Raw genomic sequence first — 26,254 nt, forward strand, 5'->3', positions numbered from 1 at the left:
CTCCTGCAGTACACACCCTCCCGCTCCCTGTGCTCATCCTCAGCTGGTCTCCTGACCATCCCCACCTCCCGCCTCAGTACCATGGGGTGCCAGGGCCTTCAGCTGCACCGCCCCCAGGCTCTGGACCTCCCTACCCCCTCACATCCGCCAGTCTGAAACCATAACAACATTTCAAATCCCACCTCAAAACCCACCTGTTCAAACTGGCCTATTCCCTGTAATCACTAACCCCCTCCCATACTGGTCTTTCATTTTAATTTTCTTGTTTGTCGCTGGTTTTATGCGGATTGTTTCTTATATACATTGTATGCTTTTAAATGAACTGTTTTACATGCACTGTAAGGTGACCTTGGGTGTCTTGAAAGGCGCCGCCAAATAAAATGTATTATTATTATTATTATATTTAGAGGAAGATGTACGATTCATGTACGAGGTGACACAGAGGGACAGTCAGCAGATTCTGCACAAGTCTGAACAGGCTGTGTTGATTCCCCACATCTCTCACACACACACACACACACACACACACACACACACACACACACACACAGACACACACACACACACACACACACACACACACACACAGACAGACACACACACACTTACTTTACATAAACAATTCCACCTCCGAACAGGTCTCTACAGATCGCTCTACTTTAAAACAAGCTGCATGGCAAGTTTGATCATTTAATTTGAGTACTGTAAATAATAAATATATTCAAATTTGTTCTTTGTCTTTGTCATTTTTTTAATGTCTTACTGCGTCTGTTTTTATTCATTGATATCTTGTTGTGAGGCCCAGATTTCAGCTTCCTATCAACTGCAGCAAGCGTGCAACTACAACTTGTTCCTATCACATAGTCCTTCATCTCGATGATCAAATCAAAAAATAAGAGAGAGTATGTCAACCGTAGACTAGCACATGCTTCCTCCAATACATGTGTAGTCGCCAGCTGCTTCTTTTCACCTGACAGCGAGTAGTTTCACTGGCAGGACGTAGCATGTGGGAGGCTACGCTATTCCCCCCAGCTCACCCCCACCCTGAACAGGTGCCCCGACCAACCAGAGGAGGCACTAGCGCAGCGACTATGACACATACCCCACTGACTTCCCACCCGCAGACACGGCCAATTGTGTCTGTAAGAGAACGTCTGACCAAGCCGGAAGTACCGTTGCCGGGAATTGAACCCGGGTCTCCGCGGTGGTAACGTGAGTGCTTTTACCTCTACCGCCCCATCCGTGATCATTTTGAATCAAAACCATCTGATGGTCCAGAAATACAGAAGATGAGCGGTTAAATTCACACCCTCTGGAATGACACATACTAGTTTTCTCTTCTGTATGTAAACTTCTGTGCCTGGCTACTGTCCCACTGTCTACATAAAGAATAGAAACACTCCAGGTGAGAGCACTGCCCCCTAGGGCTGGGTATTGGCAAGGATCTCACGATACGATACGTATCACGATACTTGGGTCACGATACGATTGTATCACGATATATTGCGATGCTATACATATTGCGATATTCTACAGAATTTACTCAAAATTAAATAATAGAGCTAAAGATACAACACACTGTGTACCACCCAGGTAGTGTAATAATATGTACTGTACATCACTTTATACTGATAAGTTAGTGGACAAATTTAGTCAAAACTACTGAGTGTTGAGTGTTACTGAACGCATCGATATGGGAAATATCGATACAGTATCGATTAGGGGTGGGAATCACCAGATGCAGAGGCCTGGCATGGCATGGCCTGCAAAAAAAAAAGAAAAAAGGAAAAAGGAAAAAAATAATAATATTGCGATACTTGGCGTCCAAGTATCGATACAGTATCGGGAAATAAAATGTGACGATATATTGCCGTATCGATTATATTGCCCAGCCCTACTGCCCCCTCTTGTCTGTATACGGCAGTAGATGTCAGAAAAGAGAGAGTTTATCTCCTCTCGGGTCAGAGGTGAAAGGTGTCTCCATGGACACCGCTTATCATACCCTCAGGAATTTTGTGCTGCTCCTCCTCTTGCACTTCCCCTTCTGCTCTCCCCGCGCCTTCTCCTGAGCGAGTGATATTGTCCACCTCCGTCCAATAGTCGTCCATCGCCAGCTCATCCAGAGAGTCCTGGGAGAAACACCAAGATCTTGTATATTATGCATGGATACACACAGACACATGGAGACAGAGATACAGCGACAAACACATTCGAAGAGAGACGTGTGCGCAGATAATCAAGACATGTACACAATCTCACCCTCACTCAGACTGCAGATGCAGACCATTATGTAGAGATATCAAGACAAGCATGCAAACAGATACCGTAGGAACAGACAGACAGACAGACAGACAGACAGACAGACAGACAGACAGACAGACACAAATACACCACACAACAAGAAAAGAAAATAGAACTAACAGCAGACTGAGGATTTGACAAGACTCACAGAAACAAGCACACAGCTCTGTTTAGACTTCTGCAGACTGGCGCCAGTTTGCACAAGTCTAAACAGAGCTGATCGCAAGCTGTGCTGCTTCGCACGCACTCGCACAAGCACGCACGCACGCACACAAGCACGCACGCACGCACACAAGCATGCACGCACGCACATACACACATTTTTCATAAACCAGCTCAAATTTAAACAGACCTCAGAACAGATTTATGAGTGAGCCAACCTGATGACGCTAACCGTGAAACGCGTTGTTCGCTAAAGGAATGTGTGCGGTGGTTATTTTCTTAATTTTATTTATGATGTTCCTGCAACTCGACCAGCACCTGATGGTCATTCTACTGGCTGTGCGTGAGGAATCCTCTTCACTATATACCTCAGAACAGGTTAGTCAATTTGTTGGGTTCAAGTCCCTTTCTACATTACTACACCTCTGTGATGTTGCAAACAAATTTGCCATGTTCAATATACAGTATATATATATATATATATATATATATATATATATATATATATATATATATATATATATGAGATCAACTGTACGACCCAAAGTACAACATCCTGCAACAGTTTGCCTGCCAAACCAATCCCCCTGTAAAATTTTAGGCATTTACAGTAGACACCCGTATCCAGAGTGACTTACAGTCACTACAACAGTCACTACAACAGTAGTCTCAACGCCAGACCCATGAGAGTTGTTACACTGATACACTACGTTACTGCATGCTGCAGATCTCTCTCTGGGTGTGGGACACTTTCCCTCAGCCGGCTGGTTATTGGAGGGAACCGTACACTTGGCCAGTCATATGCCAGTGATGGCTTCAGTCTTCCCCAATCAGTAACGACACGGGAGGCGCAGCCCATTTTTTTGAACCGCTCTCTCATTGGTGCTACGACCTGTCACTCATTCAATCTCAACCCGCCTTCTGGCTGTGAAGTGGCACAGACTCACTTATGTAGTATGCGGAGCACAGCGATTCAACATCATATCTGAGTCTGGGGAGAGAATACTACAACAGTAGTCTGACTGGAAGCAGTCTAAGCTCGGCCATTGGAGCCGACCATGTCAGTCGGAGCGAAGGGAAACACCTTTTCGCTCCCTGCGTGTCGCTCTCAAATGCCTCCGCCACTGTGAAACAACAACAATGCTATCTAGCAACTGTAGCAAGCTAGCGTTGCTACATTACACTGTGCAGTACATTGTGCAATAAAGCAGGCCCTGCTTGGTACTTTTGGTGGATGGTTGTAAAGATAACGGAGCCTTTTTTACCCGCTAGACCAGAGTGAGAGTAAGAGCAGCCAGACTCTCTCCTGCGTGAAACGGAGATAGTCTGGCAAAGCGAGGCGACTACAACCAAAAGGTCATTGCCTGTGAATTCCGTTACAAGGGAAGGCAATACTGTACATCGCTGATAACTAGAAACCTCAGATACAAGAGCATGTAAGATACACCCAAAGAGCAGGGATTAAGTGCCGGTAATGAGCAGTAACGAGATGCTAAAAATAAGAACAATGAAATGCAATAACATTTTCACATCTGAATTGATAAGTAAATAATGGAATTGGAATTGTTAATGCAATATAAGAATCACACTGTTCTTTTACTTACGTGTGTAAATCAATTTGGGAACTGCTGAATGCTGGATGACCTTTGATTCATGGTCTTAAAACAAGAACTAAAAAGCTGAGGAAATATGACTGAGTCAACAGGCAGACTCAGACTCAGAAGAGGAACTGAAATTGATTGAAATCTAGACAATACCCTAGGAGAGGAATCCCAGTTGTGATATGTTGGGGTTTAGGGGTGTCCTGAGGAGATAATGATGACAGTGTATTATTTGATCTATAATATGGTTTTGTCACTCTGAAAGCACTGGATGAAGAGGAGAAAGGCTCAAATCCAAAGGCTCACCAGCAGGAGAAACAGAGATAGGTCCCATGTAGCATGTAGCATAGAGGAACAAGCTAACAAAGCAACTAAAGAAACAACAAGGAGTGAAAATGAACAAACCAAAACAAGTCATAATGAAGATGTGTTAAAGGAGATGGAGTGCGTTGCCATTACTCACCCTTGAAGTAATCATCTGTGATATTTTCATAGAAATTAATGTTAATTTTGCTGCTTTCTATCACCAACTGATGTGATTCCTGAAAGCTACATTTGCTGCTCTAATAAATACCCAGTGACGACGAGGTCTTTCCCAAGAAGAATGAACAAAGTGTACAGGAAGTGAAGCATTTTGAGTTCCGCAGCAACAGCGGTTTGGAACAAATAGAAGAAGAACTGGGTAGTTACCAACGCCAAGAGCGCCACCTACAGAACCTCAAACTTCATCAAGAAAAAAAAACGCTATGGAAAACATGATCAGTACTGACCAAGTGACCGGCAGTGCAAAAACACCACCGCAATGACCGCTTAGCACCAGAGATGTCATCAAAAAACACCGCAAGAATCTCCTGGATTGTCACTTGAAGGTGGATGTTGAACATCCTGTGAATATCAGAAGCATGTTAGTGCCCCTTTTCATCATATCATTCACCGCCTACCTGGGAGTTGCACCGATGACATGCGGGCCGCGGTCTGGGCCTGGGACTGCAGCTGGAGCTGGGGCTGGAGCCTGACTTGGGGCTGGAGGAGGGCTGAGGCCTGGGGCAGGAGGTGGAGGTGGAGGTCGGGTTGGGGACCGACAGTGGGTCGGTGCCGGTGGTTTTGGTACCGCTCGTGATATTGGCAGGTCTGTCTCCATGTTGTGTGTTCTGGTTCTGTTGCACACTGTAGTGGCCCGTTCTGCGGCTATGAGAGAGAGAGAGAAAGGATGGTGAGACGAAGACACATACCAGTACACAGACTGGCCAGAGAGAATACAATATTGAGAGACACATGTAATGTATATATATGTATATGTGTGTGTGTGTATATATATAATAAAGGGAGCAAGTGGGCAATCTCAGTCTCCCTGCGATTTTGTGATGTCATCAGTGATGTCACCTGAGCAATAGTGATGTCACAATGTCTATGTCGTCACTCAACTGGAAGTGATGTCATCAGTGATGTCATCAGGGATGTCACTTGAGCAATTGTGATGTCACTGATGATGTCACAATATGGGCACTGTTTGTTTCAGTTTTTGTCCCACTGATGATGTCACAATGGCTATGACATCTTCAATGGTGGCTCTCTCTAGCACTGTCTGTTGTTGTGTTTGTTGGAAAATTAATTCTAACCATGTGTTAATCTGCACTGGTTAAGGTCGTGTTAAAGTTTTTCCCTTGAGATGACAATTCTTGCTTAACCTGACGGTGTTTCTAATCCACCTTTCCTGTCAAGTGGTCGTTTAAGCTTGTCATTACAAAGGCCTCCAGAGTAACCTTAAAAGACGTGACACGTCAGGCTAAACCAAATGTTCCTAGTATTTTTACATCACGAGAAGAGGCTACTACCTAAAGGATGAACATTCGTTCAAATAAGAGAGATGAGATCAGGTATTGGCGCATATAGTTGCTTTTTATTTTAGCACATAGCTTAGCACAGCACAAATATAATTTCAATACAATTCTTAAACATTCACATTGCACACATTTAAACATAACATAATAACACAAATCATCTTTCTTAACCTTAAATTTGAATAAACACTTTCAATTCAAGCACAAAACCCTTCTGGTGGGGTGACCAACTCCAATATTAATTAACCCTCTTGAAATCATGACCATAGTAAGTATATTTTGATTATTTACTGTCATTTATCATGTCGCTTAAGTCCTTTTAGTTGGACCCCAATAACTTTTGCATGGCTACAGTACACTTTAATCAGTTACTGTAACTTTCAGTATCAGTTGATTGTGGCTGCATGTGGCCTTCTGCACCCATTCTAATAATAGCTCAGTCAGGCTAACCTGTTGCTTCATGCAGTGAAAAGAGGAAGTGTTTTCTCTCCCCTATACAAATCTAACACTTCTTGTTTAAAGTAATGCTTCCACAAGATCTTATTATCCAGGACTTGAAATGATCCAGCTGAGATAAAATAAATAACTGAAATGTAATTTCCTCAAGTAGAATGGCATGCTTCCTCTAGGCTCTGTTCCGTTCTTTAAACACTGGTTTCCTACCCATATAAAAATAGATCTAATCCAACTTCCCTAAACGAGTTCAAATTGCAGACGTAGGCTACTGTAGACACCTCAGCGAAATAAACCACTTTACAATTGTTCCCATACTAAAATGCTGCCGTATCTAATTCCCAGCCAGGTAAGTTCCAGTACAAGTATGAAAAAATACTTTATACATAAAATGCTGTATCTTAGGCCTTTTCCTATAGAAAAACCCAATCAGCTCTGAGTGCCAACTTTCCAGTTCAGGTGTATCTTTAATGAAATAATTTATTTCCCCACATCCTCTATATGGGGAATAAACATTTGTATCTCCTGAGGGCTCGAACTCGCCTCCCATGTGAAGTGTTCTATATCATGTAAAATACTACATAACTTATCCTCAGTCTCCCAGGTCCTGGACAGATCGTCAATGGTAATATTACTATTATGGCCGGTCCAAACTGTATTAGGTGCAGTCGAGACCCAGCTACCCTCAGTCACATGTTCTGGCTGTGCCCCAAACTGACCCCACTCTGGACAGGTGTATTTAACACATTTTCCTTTATGTGCGACAGAGTCATTGATCCCAATCCATTGACCGCTCTGTTTGTTGTAGTCCCACAGGAGACACCAATTCCAACTCACCAAGCTGAAGCTATAGCATTCTCTACATTACTGGCTAGACGTCTAATACTCTTCAGCTGGAAGAAGGTTAGGGCACCATCCCACAAGCGCTGCGGGTAGAAGAGGTAATGTCCCATCTCAAACTAGAACAGCTTAAACACACTGCCCGAGGCTCCACCCAGAAGTACCTTAAGATCTGGCAACCGCTTCTGTCCTACTTCGAGACGGAGTTCCCACAGGTTACAGAAGCGTAGCTGCTCCCCCCCCCCCCCCATCCTATCCTACATTTTGTTTGGTTTTGTTTATTCGTCAATTGTATCTGTGTATGTATTTGTGTTCTTGTCCTGACCGGTTTAATTTAATTGATATTGGTTTTGATTTATTGAGTAGTGTTGGTATTGTTGTGGGTTTTGTTTTTGTTTTGGTCCTGTTCTGTCTGTGTTAATTTGGAGGACTGAGTGCTGTGGAAAACCAATAAAAACATTTGAATAATAATCAGTGAGTGATGTCATCAGTGATGCAAAGTTGTGCAAATGTGCGCGCTGCGCATGCCAATAGAGCAGGCGAGGCCACGCAGCAGCCGAGCTGCAGGGCGGGCGAGCCTAGGAATCGAGCACGCGAGATGCCTAGTAGTTATAGAAACAGACAGGCCATACACTGTAGCAGCACAGACATGTACCGTAAATTCCGGACTATAAGCCGCACCGGTGTATAAGCCGCACCTGCAAAGTTGACTATTTTTTTCTTATATAAGCCACACCGGACTATAAGCCGCGGGTGTTTTAATGGTATTTTTTTTTTTTTTTTTTGTGTTTTAATGTTTAACACATTGACTGCCAGACGTTTTTTTTTGCTGTAGGTAGCTTCTGCCAAGCCGTTTTTTGAGGATTATGGCTCATTTTATAAGAGCCGAGGATTCGTTTCAGCTTGGAGTTTGTGAACATACAATATCTCAAAAGTACTAATAGAATGTGTACTTTCTCTGTCTAAAAGAGTTAGTTTGTAGAGTTAGTAGTTATGTAAGCATTAGCAGTTGAATACAGCATGGTTTTAGCGTGAAAAAGAATATTCAGAGATAAACGGCTTTTTGTGAAATTGGATGGAACGGTCACTTTAACCATTCATTTTTGGCTCTCTCTCTCTCTCTCTCCCTCCCCCTCTCGCTCTCTCTCTCTCTCTCCCTCCCTCTCGCTCTCCCTCCCTCTCTCTCTCTCTCTCTCTCTCTCCCTCCCTCTCGAGTTGCTTCAACTCCGCCCTCCGTGGGCGGACAAGCTTGTCACCAGTCAGTGCTTTGCTGCTCTCCTGTGCCTGCATGTCTGGGCCGCTGTTTGAGGAAGTCGGGATGGACTCGCTCGTTTGGAGTTTTGGTTGAGAGAAGCTTTTGCGATTCTGGTCATATTTATGCTGCGTGTTTCAAAGTGTGTTCCTCCACCTGTAATCTATCACCCGATCATAGTAGATCGGCTGAATCTATTATGTAAATTTGCAATCCCGCATCGCCAGCAATCAGCGCGAAAAGGAGAATGGCTGGGCTGAGAATGGCTTGACAAGTTAAAAAAATGCTTTCCTTTCTCTAGCCAGGAGAGCACTGTTGCCACTTAGTGGGTCGGTGGAATGGGTTGTAAACGTTCGGTGGCTCCAATAATTATATAAGAGATGTAAAAGGCTTAGATGCACAACCCACCGTCAAAAAAAAAAAATCGATGCCAAAAACGTGTAAACACGTTGTTGGCAGGGAACAGCTGGATTCTGAAAACGTGTTCATACGTTGTTGGCAGTGAATGTGTTAATTACCATATGTAAGGGTTCATGCACAGAGGGGATTGTCGGGAAAGAGATGGCTGTTTGAGGAAGCTCCCATTTATTAACATTTCAACAAAACAACATAACACAACACCACCTGTCTTGTTTTTTACAGTGCACACAGTGTCATACAGTGTCATACAGTGTGGTGAAAAGAGGGCAAGAGAGGAAATTAAAACTTATTATAGTTATATAGGATTTATAGTTAGAAAGAGTGCTAAAAAAAGAGAGATTTTTTTTTTTTTTTTTTTTTTTTTGGAAAAAAATTCATAGATAAGCCGCACCGTTATATAAGCCGCAGGGGCCAAAAAAGGCCAAAAAACGGGAAAAAAGGTGCGGCTTATAGTCCGGAATTTACGGTAGTTATAGAAACAGACAGGCCATACACTGTAGCAGCAAAGACATGTAGTTATAGAAACAGACAGGCCATAGGGGAGAGTGGGGTGAGTTGTGCCAGTGGGGAAGTTGTGCCACCCCTTGTATCTAGAAAACCATAGAAGAAATTGGTCATGTGACCACACATTTTTGAAGAGGCATCCATTTTACTCACTCTGCAAAGAAGGGAGGCAGATGGCACATGAGCTAAGCACATTTAAGTTCAAAAAACTGTTTTTTGCCTCTCAAAGTAAAATTTTTATGATCAAGGTTTATTGATTGTTGTGTCTGAACAATTATAGACAAGCTTGAAAACATTTCACACGTGTGTTAGTGTTTTAGTAAGCTACAATATGAGGCTATACTGTTAGCATGATGTTAGCTCCAAACCAGCTATATGATACAAGTTTGTTAAAATGGTGGGGATGGGGTGATTTGTGCCAAAAGGCCTGGGTTAAGTTGTGCCAGTGCAGTTGCAGTTGATTTAGTGAAATTTTATTTCATTTTGTTCTTAAATGTTTAAATAGACCTTGTTGAAGAATATTGCAGTATTGGCAAGTGTAGCCTGGCTCTGTGATAGTTGATTTTGTTCATTTTGAACATAATTTTTTATTTCTGAAAATGTTAAATATGTAGGTCAACTGCTGCTACCGTTTAGCCTTGTTTAACCCTGTTATAGTACACTGGACTTTAGTGTTATCTTTATTTTGTCTTGCTTTGATATAGCATTACAGTATATGAGATGAAAATGTTCTGTTTTACTTAGTAATCAATGGCACAATTTACCCCAACGTATTCTCTCCAAAGGCACAACTTACCCCGCACCGGGGGCAAGTTGTGCCAAGAGACCACTTTTTTAAGAATAGCCATATTTTTTTAACAGTTTATTTAAGATCCAAAGGGAGTGTTCCCAGTGGTGCACAACATCCTGAAATATATTTACATATTGTAGTTGGAGGCATTACTGTCATGCCCTCACTTTAAAGACACCTCAAGTAAAAAGTGGCACAACTCACCCCACTCTCCCCTACACTGTAGCAGCACAGACATGTAGTTATAGAAACAGACAGGCCGTACACTGTAGCAGCACAGACATGTAGTTATAGAAACAGACAGGCCATACACTGTAGCAGCACAGACATGTACTGTAGTTGGAGAGACAGACAGGCAACTAGACAGATAATGAAGTGGCCTGTTCTACAGTGAAAGGCAAGGAGTCAAACGGGCAGATAGCTGCAGGCAGACAGAATGGCTAAGAGAGGAACATAATAGACAAGTAGAGGCAGGCAAACAGTTAAAGGCAAACGATTTTTTTTCTTCAAACTATGTACAAATTTCACTTAGCCTACAATCTTCTCAGTAGGCCAGAAGATATGGTGGATGGATCATTTTTGATCTATTTCTTCCACACTAAATTGGTTGTTGTCCCTTGTATTCTCAGCTAAATGTATCTCACTACTATAATAATAATAAGGTGGAGGGGTGGGACAGTTGCTCAAGTTGGAAAGAGAGTTGCTTTTGTATTTGTCTTGATTTAGATTCTTCATTCAACTTTGCGCCTGCAGGAGGTGCTATTTTACATCAATCTCACACAGTATGTTGTCCTATGACTAACAGAGAACTGGGTGGTGACACAGAAAAGACAGTGAGTCAGACAGACAGAAGTAGCCTTCAGGTTCTAACCAAAGGCTAGCCAGCAGCATGTTGAATTCCTGTCAACTAATGAGGAAAACATCAGCAGGGGTGTAGCAGCTAGTCTCATAGCCTGGGCTTCCCTTTTGCTAGCTTAGCTCAGCAGAGTCTAGCCTGGCTTACCGCTAGTATAATTTAGCCTTGCCAAGAGGGGATCAGATGCCATCGGTAGCCTAATCATAGTATCATGGTTTTGGATGACCACATACAAGGTTATATGGTTTTGCCTTTGTGCATGGTACACGCACGCACGCACACGCACACGCGCACGCACACACACACACAGATCTGGAACTAGCACCCGCAGGTCGACACATTTTAGTCAGCCCAGTTACACAGCTTTTACGATGCGTACAGGGAAGACTGTGGGTAAATGTAATTCCAGAGGGCTAATCCCTTATGCCCTAAAGCTGTGAAGTCACTTCCCTTCGTAGTGAACACTCTGAAGGGAGTATCGTTTTTCCAAGTAAGGGTCATATGGAATGCCCTTCGACGTCATTTTTGGGGCCGTCACGTGTGTCAACAAAGCAGATCTATTTCACTTGATTTGAACTGCACTAGCGTATCCCATTTTTCTCACTCTTTTTATTTCTCTATGCTCGTTTCTTTTTATCCATTTTATGTAAAGCACTTTGAAATGCCTCTGTGTATGAAATATGCTATACAAATGAAGCTACACAACATGTCGGATGTCTCACTGTTACCGCGTTCAAGATAACTCAGAAGTCTGGGGGAAAACGAGCTCCGACCTGTCGAGGTCTGAATTACAGGCCGGAAATTCGGGTATCATTTCGGAGCTCCGGTTTGTCCAAGTTGACGTTGACGAAGTGTTTTGTTGACCTAATTTGAGGTGTAACTATGCAATATGCGTTTATATTGTTTATATTTCGCTCCGATTATAGCAATATGTTGAATTCAACAGCTATATGTTTTTGTAACTCTGAGTTAAAAACAGCGTGAACGCAACTATATGGGAGGTCGGAAAATCCGAGTTGAAAGTTCCGAGTTGTGCTGCTACTACTACTGATAATAATAATACCTCCTAAATAAATGACAAGAAGAAGAAAATCTGAATATATCAAGTCATCAAAATGCATTACCCAAGTGAATATGGTGAACTTTCAGTACTACAGTAATAATGTCTGTAAAATGAGGAGCAGTGGCATTGGTAAAGAACAACATGACAACAGAATATGGCATTGTATCTATTTTGAGATGCCTCTTCTTCTCTGGTTTAGTTGATGTCTCACTGGTTGGCCCTTTCTGCTGTGACAGGAAGTTGCATTATCAAACGGACAACTGCACATCCTCTCTCTCTTTCTTCCTCTCCAAGTATCTTTCTCTTCCTTTTTCTCTTCCTCTCAGTCTCTCTATCTCTCCATGTCTCTCCTTTGTGTTTTTCTCTTCTCACTTCAAGTTTTGCAGTCATCCCCCCCCCCCCTTTATAGTCGAACTGAACTGAGTCAGTGTTTTCAGAAGGCCTGTGGTTTCCCAAACTATGTGCCCCTCTCCAGCTGCTGGTAGTCAAAGCTGAGAGGTTGCTGTCAACAGTTTTCTCATATAATTACATTCATCTATATTTGAGCAAGATTAACATGAAGTTGCTAACTTATATCTCTGACATCATCATCACTGGAGCGATTTTGATGAAACGCTGCAGATTTTCCTCCATAGGTGTTTCCTCCATATAACATCAATATGGACCCCCACTAAAAACATGCAGACGTTCGTCGTCTGACCAGTGGCGGTTGGAAGAAGTTGATCCCCGGGCGCTTCACTTGCAGCTGCCCACTGCTCCTGGCCTGAACCATGGAGGGGGACGAGCCAGGATGGGTCAAAGGTGGAGGTCAAATTTCACGGTGCCTCTAATTATATGTACTGGCTGCCGTGCACGCGTGTGCCTGCGTGGTGTGTCGTCTGTGGCGAAATAAAGACGGGGTTTGTCCGTCCCGTTTCGTCTTTCTTCTGAGACATGGGCGCATTTTGGCACGTGACACTGATTGACTCGATTCAGTGATGATGTAGTTACTGTGCAGGTCAAAAGGTCAACACCATGTGGTCCCATTTGACGAAACGTGGATGGTTTAACGCATGGTGTGATCTGATTGGTCCAAGCGGTGCTGCATTATTAGTGGGGGAGGACATACGACTTTTTTCTCTTTATGGGCCGAGGTTAAGAAAAGTTAACAAGCAGCTGACTGTTCAGGCACTTAAAGAACAAAACGCCTTTTATAGGGATAAAGGCGTAAATATATAACGTTGAGAATAACAGATTTAACTGGCAGGAAAGGAGGTAAGTAGTAAAGTAGAAGTAGTAAATCAGAAGTACAAAGTCTCCCCCCCCTCACATGAATTAGCCTGTAGGGCTGCTATGGAAGTCAAAATATCACCATCAGGTTGACGTCATGTTAATCAACTTGGAATTAACAGCAACAGCAATACACTGGGAACCCATGTTGATGTTGAGTCAAGGCCACATACCACAGCAGACCGCCTGCCTGCCTGCCCGCCCCACACACACACACACATGCACACAAACTCACACACACATGCACACAAACTCACACACGCACACAAACTCACACACGCACACACACACACACACACACACACACACACACATGCACACAAACTCACACACGCACACACGCACACACACATGCACACAAACTCACACACGCACACATACATATAAAGAAATGAAAAATATTGGTAGACACACATACAGACTAGGGATGAAACGATTAGTGGTTTAATGATAAAATCCCTGGCGGTTAGTATTACCGTTTCAAAAAACCGTGTTAGTGTGATTAACGTGTCGCCGTGATTACAGCACGTTGAGAAACAATTGGTCTCACTTGCCAGACTTCCCTCCCTGGCAGAAGAGACTAAGAAACAATAAATACTGTCTATCATCCACCAAAGTATAGCAACAGTCTCCCAGACGCAGGTGAAATGATTTCAGTGTTGAGTGTAGCACTACTTTTTGAACATTTTCAACTCGTTTTAACAATACCGCGATAATACTGATAACTGTGATCATTTTGGTCGCTATAATTGTGATACAAAATGTTTAATCTCTAATACACACAAGGATTACCCAAAAATTATTAGACTAGACATTTGACCTACAATTGACAATAAGTACCTCTCTCTCTCCCCTCTTCTACCAGTCCCTATTCTTACCCTCCCCTCTCAGCCTCTCTTCTCCTTTACCTCCTCTCCTCCTAGTCTGATAACCTAGGCAGGGCCGTGCTGCCTGACTCTTCTCTGGCCCTCTTTTGTGTTGATAATAGTCAACTTGTGGAGACATTCCAATGACTGTCTCAGCGCTGACTGACTCACCAATATGAACCTTTTTCCTCTGGGAAAACCAAAAAACATCTCCTTGTTTTTTTTCCACACTATACTTGAGGACTTCTAGAGAACTTGTTGCAACCAGAGTTCAACCTGGCAGACACACACATGCACACAATCGGTTAATGATTTACTTCCATACAGAACTATAAATAAAGAATGGTTATAGACAAAGACATAAATCAGAGCTAAACAAACACACACACGCTACATACACCACACACACACACACACACACACACACACACACACACACACACACACACAGATACACTTCGGTACGTTTGGCTATGTTGGCAGTACAACATCTTAAATTATTGAAGATGTTTTGAAGTGGATTATTCATTCAGGTTTATTCTAACAGACTGAATGTTGGCTATTAAATGTGAGAATAGTGGAGATGAAAACAGTGGTGCTACGCCCACCTGCCTAATGCCACTGTGTGAAACTTTGTAAACACTAATACACTTACATTGATCTCCAGTTCTACCAGCCAACAATCAATCAATCATATATCTATATCTATCTATATACCGGTATATATATATCTGTATCTATACTATAATGACGACAGCGTCTCTCTGTCTCTCTCTCTCACTGTCCTTCCCGTATCTCGAGAACCGTTGGTCGGATCAACTTGAAACTCAGGGGGTGCGCTGATGGCGACCCGACGGAGTGCAGTGCCCTGTTTTCGTGCGATTCGGACGCAAAACACGTTCGATATTAATACATCTGTGTTCAATCAAGCCTGTGCTCCTTCAAGCCCTGGCTGATCTGGGCTAAGTCAGCAGTTTCAACACTGCTGTGAGTACAGTCGTTGAGAGAGTGAATGGTGCTGTAAGTAGGGTCGTTCAGAGTGAATGGTCGAGAATGAGGGCGCTAAAGTAAATACTGGAGAGAGGGCAGCATGAAAGCAGCAGAGAATAGTAGGAGAACATGTAAGCTGAACATGTAAGCTGAATAAGCAGCATTAATATTCAAGTTTATCATGAATAAAATCACGGGGAAATAATCAGTAGAGCTCAGTGATCTTAGTTAAGTGAGATTTTTACGTGGCTATATAATGGTAGGCTATAATGAGTCACGCATTCCGAAATAATATCCTCTAGGGCAGTGATACTCAACTTGCGGCCCGGGGGCCAGATGCGGCCCGCGATAGGGTGCAGAGTGGCCCCCCGACAATTTCCTAATTCACAATGAAAACTAAGGTTAAATAAAATTTGACTGAGCTCCAGCTAAATTGTCAAATATGGCTGTCTGCTCGCCACCCAGGCACTTACAGTATGTATTAACTATGCAAAAAAATGTGAGACTAAACTCCGGCTGACACCCCAAAATCCTACAATCTGCTACAGAAAAATTTATATTAATGTTTATTGACTGGGAAAGCATGTTGAGTATCCGTGCTCTAGGGCCACGCCACTTCCGGGAACCCCCATCCTGTGTAAGTAGGGTTCCCAGAGTAAAACCTGGCTATTTCCACCACTGCTTATGGATGAGCATCATCTGCTGCATGCCATCGAGAACCGTTGGTGGGATCGACTTCAAACTTTGGGAGTGTGCCCTATTGTGCAGTGCAGTACCCTGTTTTTGTGCAATTCGGCATAGCGCCACCTACTGGCAACATAAAAAATGCTGTTTATCTCAAGAACCGTTCGTCCGATCGACTTCAACTTTGGGGAGTGCGCTTAGGGGGACTCAAGGGAGTGCAGGGAGCTGAATTCCGTGCAATTTGGCATAGCACCACCTACTGGCAACACAAAAAGCGCTTTATCATCCATTCATCTGATCGACTTAAAACTTAAAACTCGGGGAGTGCGCTTAAGGGCACTCAACAGAGTGCAGAGAGCTGAATTCCGTCCAATTTGGCATAGCGCCACCTACTGGCAACACAAAAAGCGGTTGATCTCGATAGCCATTCATCTGATCGACTTCAAACATGGAGAGTGTGCTGCTGGGAACCTGACATAGAGCAGTGCTGAATTTTGTGCAATTCGGCACAGCGCCACCTACTGGCAACACAAAAAGTGTCTTTTTTTATCTTGAGAACCGTTCATCCAATTGACTTCAAACTTGGGGAGTGTGCTCATGGGAACTCGAAGTAGTGCACGCTGAATTTCTTGCAAATCTTGCAATTTCCTGCGCCACCTACTGGCAACACAAAAAGCAGTTTATCTCGAGAAACATTTCTCCGATTGTGACTTCAAACTTGGGGAGTGCGCTGCTCGGACCCCGATGGAGTGCGGTGCCGCATTTCATGCAATTTGAACTTATTCCAGGACTATCTGTACAGTATGTCTGTCCTTCGCGTATCTCGAGAACCGTTTGTCGGATCGACTTCAACCTTGCGCTTAGGGCGACCTGACAGAGTGCAGTGTGTGTGCGGGGGGGAAGCGCCCACGGGGTGGTGCATGGGGGAACGGGCACTGCACTAGTATATATAGATAGACCGATATAGATAGATAGATAGATATAGATAGAGACAGATATAGATATATATGGAGTGGATTTGTGCTGGATATATTACATAAGGGCCTTTGTGGGTAACAAGGCTGATTGGAGAGAAGAGCAGTTATTGACTGACCATAAAAGGCTCTGATACAAATAAGGCAGCTGCTCTGAAGCCATCTGATTGGATAAGACATACATGCTTTGTACTCCATTTAACCATGACCTTATGGTGCAATAAACCATATTTTAGAGCCAAGTAGAACAATGTAACCTTGCAGCTCCAATACCTTGTTTTCGTGGACCACTTGGACGTGATTTGCCAACCTGTATCAGTATTTGTGCAACCAAACACACACACGTCAGACACACACACGCACATACACATACTGTACACACACGCACAAACACTATATACACACACTCAAAGATACAAGTCTCTTTCTCACACACACACATACACACACACACACACACACACACACACACACACACACACACACACACACACACTCTCATAAATGTCCGGTGGGCTGCCCTTGTTAGTAAAACAAATACTGCATGCTTTCTCATGTACACTTTCATACACACGTAAGTAACCTTGAAGAGACGTGTGTGTGTGTGATTGTTATACTCTTTGCACCTTTATCTACACACTATATCAGCTGCTTAGAGCTGCCGACCAAGATAGTGTGTGTGTGTGTGTGTGTGTGTGTGTGTGTGTGTGTGTGTGTGTGTGTGCAAAGCACAAATGATGCAATAGGAGCTGTACAAGTAAGTCACATGCGTCCAGATGCAAACAGTAATGGAAAGTAATATCATCATGCAAACAAGCAAGATAGATTAGTAGGAGCCTGAGTAAAGTTTGGAGGAAGTCAACTGAATGGTTTGAGACGAGTCCACAAACTCTCTCTCTGTGTGTGTGTGTGTGTGTGTGTGTGTGTGTGCGTGTGTGTGCGCGCACAGTGATCCCAATCTAGTGACAAAGTATGTGTATTGAAAACATCTTGAACGTTGCACAATAGCAGCTGCAGCGTGGAAAGATGATACTGTCGTAAAAAAAGGGAGAATTTCTTAGAATGAGATTTGTTAGAAAGTTGGATACGACTTTAATAGAAAGATTCATGTCTAGAAGTAGCTGGAGAGGAGGTTTTGTGGCCGATATGAGAAGAGGGAAAGAAGTGTGTGTGTGTGTGTGTGTGTTTGTGTGTGTGTTGTATTCCCATTCAGATCAACAGGTGCCAGCTGCCATCTGTGAGAGACAGAGACGGCCTCTGTCCACACACACACACACACACACACACACACTGAATGGTCTTAGCCGTGACCCACTAGCTACGCTACGTAATCTACGCCTGCTGGAAGCCTGAAGTTGGATCCTCATTAGATTAGCCTGTATCAATATTTGTGTGACTCTCTCCATCTATTTCTCTCTGACTCAGCCTGTCTGTCTCTCTGGATATAAGTTGTTCCTCACGTCAGCCTGCCTGTTTCTTCCATTGGGTCAGCCTGTTCTGAGGTCCTGTTCGTTGGGCTTCAGCCTAACGCAGCCTTGCTGATCGACCTGTATTCTGGCCACAAAACAGAGAGGAGCTCCTGTGTTAATTGCTGGAAATCCAAAGCCCGTCCATGCATGTTTGATGTCTGGCAAGTAGTCCTACTTTTCACAAGGAGCACGGCCCATCTGGGAATCTCCTCCGTGAACCTATAGAGAGGCAAAGTGAACGTCACTTCCTGCTTCAGCACTGTACCAGAGATTTTCATCCGCCATTTATTTTCCCATAGACATTTCGTAAAATGCTTATAAACATAGTTGTACTTGGTCAAACAGAATGGTTCAGCTGTATTTAGAATCGGAAGAGACCATAGAACACTCAGACCAAAACTTAAAAAAAATCACACACAAAATAAATTCTTTTTTTACGTTTTGGTGAAATGTTATGCGATCTCTCCTGTTTCTAAATATATCTGTACCGTTTGGTTTGAACGAGTAAAACTATTTTCATAAGCATTTTACGAAATGTCTATGGGAAAATAAATGGCGGATGAAAATCTCTGGTACAGTGCTGAAGCAGGAAGTGATGTTCCCACTTTGCCTCTCTATAGCTAAACAGATGCTGTGGGAAGCATTGGTCGGTAACACCCCGTTTACACCTGGTTTTTAAATGTGAGCTGTATCCGGATAAGTTATCTGGATCATGAAAAACGCACGTTAACGCAAGGTATAAATCCATCATGATCAGGATTGTGATCAGATCTTCCTGACCACATCTGGAGGTAGCCTGGTTCACACATTGTGTCCAGATCTCTTTCACGCCATTTACGCCTGGTTTGTAAATGCGACCATTATATCCAGATAACGTATCTGGATACAGGCCACATTTAAAAACAAGGTGTAAATCGGGTGTAAGTGACGTTGGAAAACACATTTGAAGAAGGCACAGCGGCGTACTTTTGTTAAAGTAGGTTAAATGGTTCAATATTGATTTCTCGGAGCACTTAAAGACATGTGCTGTCCGGAAACTCGGCATGGCGTCCTTTCCTTTCCAAACAACAGGAAAAAGCTGTTGGCTGATCCTGTGAGACGCTCCCGGTGGACTCGTAACCTAAGGCTCCTGAGGTCGGATGTCCACCGCTAGTGTGAGGCCAACGACTTTCTGTCCGTCTCTCTGTCTCTCATTTCCTCGCTGGGGGAAACAATGACCCTAAACTAAAGCCTACAAGTCAACCTAGACAGGGCACACGTACACAGTCTCACACACACACACACACGCATGGATGCGCATGCACACGCACACACACACTGCTGTGGGAGGTGAGACAAAGGTAGGCTGTAATGTGATGCTGTGTGTGTGTGTGTGTGTGTGTGTGTGTTTTTCTTAGCTAGCTGGACAAGCCATCTGGAACAGACACACAGTCACAGTCACACACACACACACGCACGCACACACACACACACACACACACACACACACACACACACACTCAAACACACACGCAGACAGGATGTATACACACCCAGGCAGGTGTGTCTGTCTGTACACCAGCTGGGCTTGTGTGTGTACTACACTACAGTTGTTGACAACAGTTGTTTGCTGTCGGCGCTGATCTAAACATGTACTGAACACACACACACACACATACACACACACACACACACTGGCCTATAGGAATAAGCATCCCTTCTTCACAGTCTAGAGAGTTATCGTGCCATGAAAAGAGTCAGTCATAAACATGGCTGCACCTGCAACATAACAATATAGCAGCAATAAAATGTCTACATTCTTTCAACATGGTCATGAAATCAGTCTAGATTTGATTGAATTAAATCTCCCATCTCCCTTTCTCTCTCTCTCTCAACCAATTTATTATGACTACAGTATATTTGAGTGTAACTGCATACTTTTGGTTTGGTATGGGTGACCCCAGTGAAAACCAACCCGCTTGGTAGTGTTCATGCTTATTATTGTTATTGAGATACTGTCACATGTACGATCCATTCCTGCAGGTTATGCAACAAGATGGGTTTGAATCAGCAGCTAAACTCATATTTACAATTACATCATGGCTATTTATAGATTTTCTACCTATCAAATCCATCTTTGTCTCGCGCCTTGTATTTTCGGTGTAAAAGTCACGGCAAGTTGTTTTGGCCATCAGGGAGAACTGAGCAGGCTGGAAACCAAAGTCCAATAGCCTTACAAAGATGCTATATAAAACCACCTGCTGGCTATTTGAATATTGTGATGATAGAAGTTGAACACTGTGTCAGAATTACTTAGTCCAAGGATTAAAACGTTCCTGTGTGCAGTGTTGTTGTTGTATGCTGCGAATTGAATTGGTCTTAAGTTTTGGCTTTTATTTCTTTTATTATGAGTTGTTTTTAATTGTTTTTACAGTTTTAAGTTATTTTAATATTTGTTGGTTTTACGAGTTTTTAGGTGAGGTACATTTGCACTTTACTTAGGATGTCCTGTCTTTGTGCCTAGGTCTAGGTGAGGTGTATTTGCACTTTATTTAGGTCTTCGTGCCGTTTTATGTTTTATGGACCACAATGGAAACAAGCCTATGGCTTTATTGTGTTTTTATCCATTTGACCAGCACTTTAGACATTGTTGTACTATGATGCTTCTTTACTTGTTGTTGTCAATAAAGTATTCAATGCTGTCAAGGTTTGGATGCAGCTAACACTGGAGGGGTTTTTCCCAGCTGTTTTTAAGCTTGCATGTACAGTACAGTCAACATGTCCCTGCAGCGCTCAAGTTCTAAAAGGAGAAAAATAACACTATCACTTTAACCTTTGCTCACTCGCTCACCAGAAGCCTGTGCCAAGCCCTAGCCTACACTAGCATCAGAGATTACACGTAGTTTCAGTTTCAGTGCGTCTCCTTTCCAATTCAAAGCCTTGCCATGATAACTCTTTAAACAACACCAAAAGTAACAGAAAGTAGCAGAAACAACAATCACACTTTCTCTCGTTCACGTCCAGCAATATTACTCAAAACACCTAATAACCCTATAGAGAAAGATCATAACATCATAGCTCAATCGTTTCCCCACACAAAACTGTCAACTCAATAGGCTACCATACCAACACTTTAAAACTCTATGGGAAGTAGTAATGTTATTGTGATTGATAGAGTAGGGAGGGACGCGCACGCGCACGCGCACGCGCACACACACACACACATACACGCACCTCAGTGCAGCCTCGGGGTCCTGGTTGGAGGAGCACGGCGCGGCACATACTCCGTTTTTCGGCAACAGTTCGGCGTTGCTATGGTAACCGGTTAAAACCACTCCCTGGGCCGCCTGCTGCTGACGACTCATGTTTCTCCCCCTTTTCTTCTTTCTTCTTCTGCTTGATGATGTACAGCTGACATTCAATCACTCATCTATCTATCTATCTATCTATCTATCTATCTATCTATCTCTCTCTCTCTCTCTCTCTCTCTCTCTATCTATCTCTCTCTCTCTCTCTCTCTATCTATCTCTCTATCTATCGATCATCGCTTGATCCAGTGAAGTGTTTTGTTGCCGACTCATGCTGGCTGCTGGACGCCCCTCTTTCTTGCTCTCCTTTGTCTCCCTCTTGTTCCTGTCTTTCTTTCTTTACAACTTGTCTTTCTCTCTGACCGCCTGCCTGCCCGTCTCTCTCCCTCTCTCTCTCTCTCTGACAGGGCCGGACGGGGGCGGGGTTTACAGATAGAATAGAGCCTGGCTGCGGATTGGCTGACACTACAGGGAAAGGGTTAGTCTTTCTCGCCGAGAAGAGCCTGGTGACGCGAGGTTAGGGTTAGTCAGTTAGCCTTCATGAGTTTCATAGGTCGTGGCGCCTCCTGCTGCGCAAAGACGGCACTGACCTTTTCTAAATGTGTGGTATTTATTACTGACAATACTTTATATTGATCAAAGAAATCACATTTGCTGTAAATTCACACCTGCTTTCTTCAGAATCCTATACCCTTCATTGTTACACACTGCATGCGTGTCATGTGTGCACCATATGGTGTGTAGCCTACTGTCAAGTGCTGTTATCTTGCATACCCTCATGGTGTTTTACTGTCATGTTGTATTCCTTATGTTTTGATATCGTTTTTGCTCTGGTTTTCTGTTCATGTTCTATTTTTACTCAGCTATATCATATTAGTGTTTGCTGCTGCAATAACCCAATCTCCCCACAGGGATCATCACCAGGCAGTATACAACAATGTTAAAAGAAATATACAAAATGAGCCAAGAAAAGGCTTTTGAACATGACAATGACGTTCATTTGAAGTATATTTTGGACACGGACAATACATTGTTCCCGGGTTCTCCTCACATTTATCTGCAAGTCTGTCCAAATATTGAATATTTGGTTATCTACATTTGAATAGTGTTATCTACATTTGAACATATTCTGAGCATGACTGTGCATGAGTGGTTTAGGCTTAGGCATCCAGCTACAGGGTCACATACTGAGGTACAAACTGCCACTAAAACCGAGGGGGCGGGCACAGACAGACACACACACACACACACACAACCATGGGCCAGGGAGCACAGGCATGCACACACTATTTCTTGCACCCTCATTGAGTTTTCCTTACCTGAGGTGGAGGTAGTAGAAGGTGAGTTTGGAGGCCATCGGTGTGTCCACCCAGTCAAACTGACTTTGCACGACACACTGACCACGTGCTGGGAGACAGTGTGTTGACACAAACACACTAACACGCTGACATACTTGGATTAGTCACAGGAGGCAATCACACTTCTCCATTCACCCCCCTTCTGATCCCCTGCCCTATCTTCTCTCTCCTCTCTTCTAGTAGATGTAGCTCTCCCTCCTCCCAGTTCCCCCATCCTTCTCACCCCCCCCCCTCATTCTGCCCTGCCATGCTTCCTACCACAACCTTGCTCTCAACGACCTCTATATCTCCACCCCCCATCCCCCCGTTAATCTTATTAAGTGATTGCCGTCTGTACGGTTACCTCCTCCGTGCGCCCAACACAATGCTTTTTACATGGCCTCCTAGTCCTACCTGCCTATGTTGCACCTTCAATCTCTACCCATGTACTGCACCTGCTATTACATCACAGCTTATATCCTCATCCACAACAGAAGACTTTTTGAATTCCTACCTGACCACATCTTACACACATTTTGAAGATGATGCATCTTTATGAAAGTATTATCAGGCCAATAGAGCTCAACTGACACTGCTGCAAGAGGTTTATTAATACATCAACCTAGTCCATGTCGCTCTTCTTTATGCCAGTTTTACATTATTTATAAACATTTTTAAACGTTTTTAAACATTCTTTTTTAAAACAATGCAGTATAAGGCTAATTGTACTGGAGATAAAAACAATATAAGCAACTTCAAAACTAACAGTAATGTCACTATCAACCTCAAGGGGGAGAGAGCGCTCAGGCCAGGGGAACGTATGAAAATGTTGAAACCTGAACACAAAGAGACTTATTTAAGTGAGAATGTAACATTATCAATAGAAATATAACCACTATAAAAAAAATAATGATCTCCTTGAGTCGTAATAATATTGTCCTGCCACAACACTATTTAGAAATGTGGGGTGTCTGAAAGGAAATTATGTCAAGTACTATATTCAAATAGTAAGTAATTATTCATCTTCAATTGATGAGCACAGGACAGGACCTCCCACTGACAATTTTTTTTCCAGCTGCCATGTTCTTTTAGAGAAACAAACTATGTACACATCAACATTATGTCCTTCACGACATGAACAAAAACACACACATTTTTAAGTTGTTGTGTTTTTACATAGAACGTCCAGTCACGAATAGAAAACTTGCTGTTCGCCTGGAAAGTTGCTCTTTACTCCGACTTTACTCCATCATCTGCAACACATAACAATTGTATTAATCATTTCACCTGATCTTTCTCTGTCGTTTCATTATCATCACCGCCCTAGTTATGCAGCGCTACAGTATATATATAGTGTAGTTAGTAGGTCAATGAATTCACCCCATTCACACTAAGCTGCAATAATCCTCGGATGGTCAGGTACATGTTACATGCATCTAGTGAGTTATCTTCTTGTGTCACATCATCATCATCCTCATCAGGTCAGCAACTACATTCTACAATATAATCATGCAGTCATTAATGACTGAGACACTTTCTTTTGTAGTGTCAAAGCAATGCTAACCACCTGTCAAACAAGAGGCACGTGAGCTGTCTAATGACCTGTCATAATCACCATGATAAATCTATCTATATACTAGAACGACCGCACCGTGGATTTATGCCTCCGCCAGTAGTTCATTCTTGGGATTCGCGTTCGTGAGGTCACCGTGACCTTGAACTTTGACCACCAAAATCTAAACAGTTCATCTTTGAGTCCAAGGCGATGTTTGAGGCAAATTTGATTAAATTCCGTCCAGGCGTTCATGAGATATCACGTTAACAAGCTTGAAAATGGCGTTCGAGAGGTCACAGTGACCTTTGGCCTTTAACCACCAAAATCTAATCAGTTCATCTTTGAGTCTAAGTCGCTGTTTGAGGTAAATTTGATGAAATTCCGTCAAGGCGTTCCTCAGATATCGCGTTAACGAACATCGGACGGACGGACATACAGTTTGTACGGACGGACAACCCGGATCCATAATGCCTCCGGCCTGGCTATCGCCGGCGGAGGCATAATAAAAGGGGCTTAGGGCAAATCTCTGTTGGCTGTTTGTTTGTGCTCAAGGTAACATCGCATGCCGAGGCGAGGGCAGCCAGGCGGAGTTTTCCCCTGCCCCAAATGGAGGGTGGCAGCGGCAGGTTCCCAGGTCACTAGCAAACGTAGCAGTGTCCCGATATCAGTTAAGATGCTTCCTACCATCGGTCAGAAGTGACTTTCCTGACACCGTACAAACAACTGGCCGCACTCAAATGAGGTCACATTTGATGTCATTGACAATTTGAAAAAGAAAAAAGAAAAAGAAAGTGTTGAGTGTTTGTTATTTTAAGCGAACGTTGGGTCACTTTTTTCTCTACCGAGAGCTTTTGGGCACCACCATTAAACCAAAGTTTGGGGCTAGTTTTGTTGTTCTTTTGTTGTCCCCCACTGACATGACCCCCCCCATCATGTGTCACTTCACAGTAGCTGGACTACACTCATCTTATGTCACTTCACAGTAGCTGGACTACACTCATTGCATTAAAGTATTATAGCTGCTTTTCCTACCAGAACTTTTTACTCTATTCACGAGTTTCCTGGTGAGGCCGTGGGCGCTTCCATGACACCCTCCCTCCCTGTTTCCAGCTGCCGGTTGCCTGTTTCCGCCCAGGACGGTTCATAGCGAAAGAGACTGAAAATAATCATAATTGTTGTGACTTTGTACCTATGTCTTGTAATGATGCCCCCCAGCACAATAATTTCACACGTGCATAATTGGACAACGGAGTGACAATATCTTGAATCTTGAAAGAGAGAGACCGCTAAAGCTCCATTCAATGATCAAATATACAGTAAGAGTTCCGGTTTGGACGTTTAGCCTTCAAAACAAAAGTAGCCGCTATGCAACCACATACTATTTTTAGCCATTTCGGCTAAAATAAGCCCATACAGTACGAGTGAATTGACATTCACCTCGTTTTTGTAAAATATTGCCGCTATGCAACCACACAACGTTACTATTTTTTGCCATTTTGGATAAAATAAGCCAAATGTTCCCACTCTTTGACAGCGGCGTGCACCTACTTGGTAGTGAGAAAAATAAGCAGGAAGTCGACAACCGGCAACCGCTGAGAATCATGGGAAACGTAAGTCCAGGAATAAGGTGAATATTACTCTCACATCGTGCACCGCGTGGACTGTAAATTCCTATTTAATGCCTATTTTAACATACATCCAATTCGTGTGTGTATATATATACACACTGTATATATTGGG

General features: G+C 43.2%; 1 protein-coding gene across 2 annotated transcripts in view; it reads right to left on the bottom strand.

Moving 5' to 3' along the window:
- arhgap18 (Rho GTPase activating protein 18) overlaps positions 1-21,999 on the bottom strand; it is a 39,350-nt gene extending 17,351 nt beyond the window's left edge. Inside the window, exons 1-3 of one of the 2 annotated variants that reach the window (XM_083643228.1) lie at positions 21,549-21,999; positions 5,006-5,252; positions 2,003-2,129 (exon numbers count right to left, since the gene is read on the bottom strand). In XM_083643228.1, coding sequence (XP_083499354.1) covers positions 2,003-2,129; positions 5,006-5,252; positions 21,549-21,679 — 505 coding nt within the window. In that variant the 5' untranslated portion in view covers positions 21,680-21,999. Of the gene's footprint in view, positions 1-2,002; positions 2,130-2,259; positions 2,392-5,005; positions 5,253-21,548 lie in introns of those variants that run through there. The other variant, XM_083643229.1, reaches the window with a different exon arrangement.
- Between the last annotated feature and the right edge of the window lie 4,255 nt (positions 22,000-26,254).

The sequence above is a fragment of the Poromitra crassiceps genome (genome assembly GCF_964638095.1).
Source record: "Poromitra crassiceps genome assembly, chromosome: 9".
NCBI classification, from domain to species: domain Eukaryota; kingdom Metazoa; phylum Chordata; class Actinopteri; order Beryciformes; family Melamphaidae; genus Poromitra; species Poromitra crassiceps.